Below are 7,877 nucleotides of genomic sequence, written 5' to 3'. Positions count from 1 at the left end.
AGCAACAGAGCGAGCCACATCAGCATCTGGAGCACTGCGCCGCTAGCATGGCTGAAAACCCAGCAAGCCTATTGCACATAACCTCGATTTTAGCACAGTCAAAAGACAGGCAATTGACTTTAAGTCCTGACATAGGATATTATAACATTTCAAAGTGTGCATATATTCAGACATGGCACAGTAATAAAATATTATTTATAAAACACAAAAGGGTATAAAATTAAAAACAGTTGGTTCTGTGAATGTGCAGAGGGTTTTATTGTTCAGTGTTTTTTTATGTAGGAGTGTATTTACACACCTTTCTTAGACTATTTTTTTAGACAAATTGTATCTGTCCATCTTGCTTTCTTTTAGCTTAAGAAATTAAGTATTCCTTATATTTCCTCCTTGACTTGGTGGGCATCTTCTCCGTCTTGAACATTTCACCTGTGTTTGTTCGGTCTGCTGCTCTCCTCTCTTTGTCCTGTCACACCTTGGTGTTTTTTTTAAGTACATATACCCTGTTGTGGAAGTGGATTTCATGCGGGAGGAGAATATTCCTTCCCTACCTATCCCTTTCATATTTGCAGTCCATGCTGCGGTCGGTGACCAGTTGCACACGATTGGCTCTCACGGTCCTCTTCTTCCTCCATATCTCCTTCTTTCTATACTTCTATAGTCTTAAAATAGATCCTGGCATATATTGAATCCAATTGGCTGTGTAGGGCGTGGAAGGAGGGTCTCTTGGAGGGCTCAGCGGCCCAGCAGTCCATCATGATGCGGTAAATATTCGGCGGACAGCGAGTTGGACAGGGCAGCCGAAACCCCGATGACAGCAGATCCAACACTTCCTTGTTGCTTTTTCCTAAAAGAGAGAGATATCATAAAAGCATAAAAAGGAGTGTACTCATTTCTTAACCTTTTCTTTTGCAGGAAGGGATATTCCACTCTGCAAATAGCCAGCAACCACTACTGTGATAACATCAGGATTTACTGCAACAGCTCAACTTTGAAAGGTAAAGTCAACATGACTCCTTTTAAATCAAGACATTCAGTTACCTTGCAAGATTGCTCATGGATTAAAAAAAAACACCTAAATGATAAGGCTATTGTTTCTCAAATGTTTTTCCCCCTTGAATATACCAAAACCAACAACGTTAGTCGGTCTCTCAGCACTTCAGACTTCCTGCCTGGCTCTCAGCCCCAAGCCCAGGCGTAAAGCTTTAAAAACACAAATATTGCAACATGATATCATAACTTCGCGTAAACATACACGCCACTTTCCACTTTGCATGTTATCTGTACGCATTTTGAGCTATCCGCGTGTATGTCGATGCTGTATACAGCGGACGGCAGTCTGCAACGTCACAGCGCAAACATACACGTCACGTGGCATTTTCTAAAGCCATGTGACGTGTTATCGCGAGGCTACAGTTGGCTTTAGGAAATGTCACACATGGGACCCGATCCCCGGTCTCCTGGGTGAAAGTCCTGTGTTGTTTGACCCATCCTCCCCCCTGACCAACCTCCCTACGTGGATTTTCGCCCTTTCATACTACTCGCTACGGCGTGAATTCACACGCAATCGCAAGGTAATGTTAGTCAATGGAGGCCATACGGCGTTGATAAACACGCTGAAAAACGACTATGCGTCTTGATAACGCCAATAACGGCAATGGCGAATTGGTGTGTCATCCATACGCCACTTCACAACATTAGTCTGAATACTGTATATAGTTTCATGAGTAATTTTACTTAAACAGCTGCTCACTGTAGTTTGTATCAAACAAACAGGAGGAAATTGTAGGTGCACTATTTTCAGCAGCGGATTAATCCACATTTGGTGCTCCAGGGAGTATTTGTGGCAGCAGGACAGCGTACTGTATGTGGGATTAAGTTAAAAGAAACGGTACCACTTTGTAATAACCAATATTAATAAATGGTAATTTGATTAATTTAACAATGAAATTATTATAGTTTAGTGTAATATAAAATAATTAGTTTATACATTGAGAGATAAATAATACTTGGTTAATAACTGTTTTGTAAATCATCTATAAATGTTATTTGGATGCTATTATAAACTTGCAACCAATGCTTATAATAATTAGTTGATGATTAATAAGTACCAAGTACCAACCCTGTACAATTATAGGGGAAACACTACTGCCCTCTGCCTGTATTTTATTTTTAAAATACAGGCATTTAGACCCCACGTGGATGTCTAACCCCCACTTTGCCCCTCAGCATCTCATACTGATGACCTATAAGTCTAACTGACAGACACACACAGACACAGACAGACACACACACAGACACACACACAGACACACACACACACACACACACACACAGACACACACACACAGACACACACACACACACACACACACACACAGCAGTGTTGGGCAAGTTACTTCCCAAATGTAATACACTATAGTTTACTAGTTACTGCCATTTGAGAGTAATTAGTCATATTACAATTATTGTAATATGACTCTGAATTGTAATGCTTTACACTACTTTTGCGTTATTTTCACCAAACTCACAGCGGAAGTATGACTTGACAGATAGCTTGTGAATTTCACCACAATATCAATAAAGTCTCCTCTTAATCCCCTATATACATCATAATTTATTCTTATTATTTTGTATTATTAATATGAATCTGCAAAGTAACTAAAGCTAAAATAAACAGTTGCGTCAATCGTACAATAGCCTACTTGACTCTGAATTGTGGTGGACTAGAAGTAGCAAATAAGTAGGAGAAAATTAAAATACTCAATTAAAAGCACCTTACAATTGAATCAAGGTAGCCTACGGTATTGTTACTTTTCCACCGCTAATAAAATGTAATGATATTACGTGTAGCAAGACTTAAACATTAATTCCTGACATTCCCGCATGACACAGATGTCCCTAGCCCACCGTCTCTGGTACTGTCTCTGACCACGGGAACACTGACAGAACACAGATGTCCCTAGCCCACCGTCTCTGGTTCTGGTTCTGACCACGGGAACACTGACAGGACACAGATGTCCCTAGCCCACCGTCTTTGGTTCTGGCTCTGACCACGGGAACACTGACAGGACACAGATGTCCCTAGCCCACCGTCTCTGGTTCTGGTTCTGACCACGGGAACACGGACAGGACACAGATGTCCCTAGCCCACCGTCTCTGGTTCTGACCACGGGAACACTGATAGGACACAGATGTCCCTAGCCCACAGACTCTGGTTCTGATTCTGACCACGGGAACACTGACGGGACACAGATGTCCCTAGCCCACCGTCTCTGGTTCTGACCACGGGAACACTGACAGGACAGAGATGTCCCTAGCCCACCGTCTCTGGTTCTGGCTCTGACCACGGGAACACTGACAGGACACAGATGTCCCTAGCCCACCGTCTCTGGTTCTGGTTCTGACCATGGGAACACTGACAGGACACAGATGTCCCTAGCCCACCGTCTCTGGTTCTGGTTCTGACCACGGGAACACTGAGAGGACACAGATGTCCCTAGCCCACCAACTCTGGTTCTGGTTCTGACCGCCCACCGTCTCTGGTTCTGGTTCTGACCACGGGAACACTGACAGGACACAGATGTCCCTACACCACCGTCTCTGGTTCTGGTTCTGACCATGGGAACACTGACAGGACACAGATGTTCCTACACCACCGTCTCTTGTTCTGGTTCTGACCACGGGAACACTGACAGGACACAGATGTCCCTAGCCCACCGTCTCTGGTTCTGACCACAGGAACACTGACAGGACACAGATGTACCTAGCCCACCATCTCTGGTTCTGACCACGGGAACACTGACAGGACACAGATGTCCCTAGCCCACCGTCTCTGGTTCTGACCACGGGAACACTGACAGGACACAGATGTCCCTAGCCCACCGTCTCTGGTTCTGGCTCTGACCACGGGAACACTGACAGGACACAGATGTCCCTAGCCCACCGACTCTGGTTCTGGTTCTGACCGCCCACCGTCTCTGGTTCTGGTTCTGACCACGGGAACACTGACAGGACACAGATGTCCCTACCCCACCGTCTCTGGTTCTGGTTCTGACCACGGGAACACTGACAGGACACAGATGTCCCTAGCCCACCGTCTCTGGTTCTGACCACGGGAACACTGACAGCACACAGATGTACCTAGCCCACCGTCTCTGGTTCTGACCACGGGAACACTGACAGGACACAGATGTCCCTAGCCCACCGTCTCTGGTTCTGATCATGGGAACACTGACATGACACAGATGTCCCTAGCCCACTGTCTCTGGTACTGTCTCTGACCACGGGAACACTGACAGGACACAGATGTCCCTAGCCCACCGTCTCTGGTTCTGACCACGGGAACACTGACAGCACACAGATGTACCTAGCCCACCGTCTCTGGTTCTGACCACGGGAACACTGACAGGACACAGATGTCCCTAGCCCACCGTCTCTGGTTCTGATCATGGGAACACTGACATGACACAGATGTCCCTAGCCCACTGTCTCTGGTACTGTCTCTGACCACGGGAACACTGACAGAACACAGATGTCCCTAGCCCACCGTCTCTGGTTCTGGTTCTGACCACGGGAACACTGAGAGGACACAGATGTCCCTAGCCCACCAACTCTGGTTCTGGTTCTGACCACGGGAACACGGACAGGACACAGATATCCCTAGCCCACCGTCTCTGGTTCTGGTTCTGGTTCTGACCACGGGAATACTGACAGGACACAGATGTCCCTAGCCCACCGTCTCTGGTTCTGACCACGGGAACACTGACAGCACACAGATGTACCTAGCCCACCGTCTCTGGTTCTGACCACGGGAACACTGACAGGACACAGATGTCCCTAGCCCACCGTCTCTGGTTCTGGCTCTGACCACGGGAACACTGACAGGACACAGATGTCCCTAGCCCACCGTCTCTGGTTCTGACCACGGGAACACTGACAGCACACAGATGTCCCTAGCCCACCGTCTCTGGTTCTGATCATGGGAACACTGACATGACACAGATGTCCCTAGCCCACTGTCTCTGGTACTGTCTCTGACCACGGGAACACTGACAGAACACAGATGTCCCTAGCCCACCGTCTCTGGTTCTGACCACGGGAACACTGACAGGACACAGATGTCCCTAGCCCACCGTCTCTGGTTCTGGCTCTGACCACGGGAACACTGACAGGACACAGATGTCCCTAGCCCACCGTCTCTGGTTCTGGTTCTGACCACGGGAACACTGAGAGGACACAGATGTCCCTAGCCCACCGTCTCTGGTTCTGGTTCTGACCACGGGAACACGGACAGGACACAGATATCCCTAGCCCACCGTCTCTGGTTCTGGTTCTGACCACGGGAATACTGACAGGACACAGATGTCCCTAGCCCACCGACTCTGGTTCTGGTTCTGACCGCCCACCGTCTCTGGTTCTGGTTCTGACCACGGGAACACTGACAGGACACAGATGTCCCTAGCCAACCGTCTCTTGTTCTGGTTCTGACCACGGGAACACTGACAGGACACAGATGTCCTTAGCCCACCGTCTTTGGTTCTGGCTCTGACCACGGGAACACTGACAGGACACAGATGTCCCTAGCCCACCGTCTCTGGTTCTGGTTCTGACCACGGGAACACGGACAGGACACAGATGTCCCTAGCCCACCGTCTCTGGTTCTGGTTCTGACCACGGGAACACTGACAGCACACAGATGTACCTAACCCACCGTCTCTGGTTCTGACCACGGGAACACTGACAGGACACAAATGTCCCTAGCCCACCGTCTCTGGTTCTGGCTCTCACCACGGGAACACTGACAGGACACAGATGTCCCCCCACCAAGCCCACCGTCTCTGGTTCTGGCTCTCACCACGGGAACACTGACAGGACACAGATGTCCCTAGCCCACCAACTCTGGTTCTGACCACCCACCATCTCTGGTTCTGGTTCTGACCACGGGAACACTGACAGGAAAAAGATGTGCCTAGCCCACCGTCTTTGGTTCTGGCTCTGACCACGGGAACACTGACAGGACACAGATGTCACTAGCCCACCGTCTTTGGTTCTGGTTCTGACCACGGGAACACTGACAGGACACAGATGTCCCTAGCCAACCGTCTCTTGTTCTGGTTCTGACCACGGGAACACTGACAGGACACAGATGTCCTTAGCCCACCGTCTTTGGTTCTGGCTCTGACCACGGGAACACTGACAGGACACAGATGTCCCTAGCCCACCGTCTCTGGTTCTGGTTCTGACCACGGGAACACGGACAGGACACAGATGTCCCAGCCCACACTGGATGTGGACCCGGGAACACTGACAGGACACAAATGTCCCTAGGTTCTGGTTCTGACCACGGGAACACTGACAGGACACAGATGTCCCTAACCCACCGTCTCTGGTTCTGGTTCTGACCACGGGAACACTGACAGGACACAGATGTCCCTAGCCCACCGTCTCTGGTTCTGGCTCTCACCACGGGAACACTGACAGGACACAGATGTCCCTAGCCCACCAACTCTGGTTCTGACCACCCAACGTCTCTGGTTCTGGTTCTGACCACGGGAACACTGACAGGAAAAAGATGTGCCTAGCCCACCGTCTTTGGTTCTGGCTCTGACCACGGGAACACTGACAGGACACAGATGTCACTAGCCCACCGTCTTTGGTTCTGGCTCTGACCACGGGAACACTGACAGGACACAGATGTCCCTAGCCCAGTCCTCTGGTTCTGGTTCTGACCACGGGAACACGGACAGGACACAGATGTCCCTAGCCCACCGTCTCTGGTTCTAACCACGGGTACATTGACAGGACACAGATGTCCCTAGTCCACCGTCTCTGGCTCTGACCACAGGAACACTGACAGGACACAGATGTCCCTAGCCCACCGTCTCTGGTTCTGACCACGGGAACACTGACAGGACACAGATGTCCCTAGCCAACCATCTCTGGTTCTGACCACGGGAACACAGAAAGGACACAGATGTCCCTAGCCCACCATCTCTGGTTCTGGCTCTGACCGCTCAATGTCTCTGGTTCTGGCTCTGACCACGGGAACACTGAAAGGACACCGATGTCCCTAGTCTACCGTCTCTGGTTCTGGTTCTGACCACGGGAACACTAACAGGACACAGATGTCCCTAGTCCACCGTCTCTGATTCTGGCACTGACCGCCCACCGTCTCTGGTTCTGGCTCTGACCACAGGAACACTGACAGGACACACATTTCAAAACGTTGTAATGCGTTGTAACTTGCGTTACTGAGATTGTAACAGGTATAATATTACCAACGGGTTATATCACTGCGTTACAGCAAAAAGGAATACACTGCTGCAATTGCGTTACTTTTGTAACGCGTTACTCCCATCACTGGTCCTGAGTGGTGGGAGGGAGGTTTGCGTCAGAGGAGCTGAGGTTACGCGGGGGATTGTGGCAGTGGAGCAGGTCTGTGAGGTAGGAAGGAGCTGGATGCGTTGGGAAACAGGGAGCCAGTGGAGGTTCTGGAGGACGGGAGTGATGTGATCACGGGAACGGGTGTGTGTGAGGAGACGGCCAGCAGAGTTTTGGATGTATTGGAGTTTATTTAAGGCTTTATTTAAGGCTGCAGGTGAACCATAGAGGATGCTGTTGCAGTAGTCAATCCTGGAAGCGATGAAGGTGTGAATCAAAGAAGGTGAGTGATGGGCGGAGACAGGCAATGTTTTTGAGGTGAAAGAAGGCAGTTCTGGTTATTTGGTTGATGTGGTTTTCAAAAGTGAGGTTGCTGCTGAAGATGACTCCCAGGTTACGGATGTGTGGGGATGGAGACAGGGGGGAGTTGTTGACAGGGAGACCGAAGTTATGGGTGTTCTTTGTGAGGGATTTTGGGCCAATGGAGGAAGTTGGTT

The 7,877-nt window shown here is 49.6% G+C and overlaps 1 protein-coding gene across 1 annotated transcript in view; it reads right to left on the bottom strand.

The window, feature by feature from the left end:
- Positions 1-237: 237 nt before the first annotated feature.
- Positions 238-7,877, bottom strand: part of srms (src-related kinase lacking C-terminal regulatory tyrosine and N-terminal myristylation sites) — a 31,935-nt gene continuing 24,295 nt past the window's right edge. Inside the window, exon 8 of the mRNA XM_028582915.1 lies at positions 238-844. Within this exon, the coding sequence (XP_028438716.1) occupies positions 645-844 (200 nt within the window). The 3' untranslated portion in view covers positions 238-644. The remainder of the gene's footprint in view (positions 845-7,877) is intronic.

Source organism: Perca flavescens, chromosome 7, assembly GCF_004354835.1.
Source record: "Perca flavescens isolate YP-PL-M2 chromosome 7, PFLA_1.0, whole genome shotgun sequence".
In the NCBI taxonomy this organism is placed as follows: Eukaryota; Metazoa; Chordata; class Actinopteri; order Perciformes; family Percidae; genus Perca; species Perca flavescens.
The sequence above is the reverse complement of the archived record's forward strand: the minus strand, read 5'-3'. Positions and strand labels throughout refer to the sequence as shown.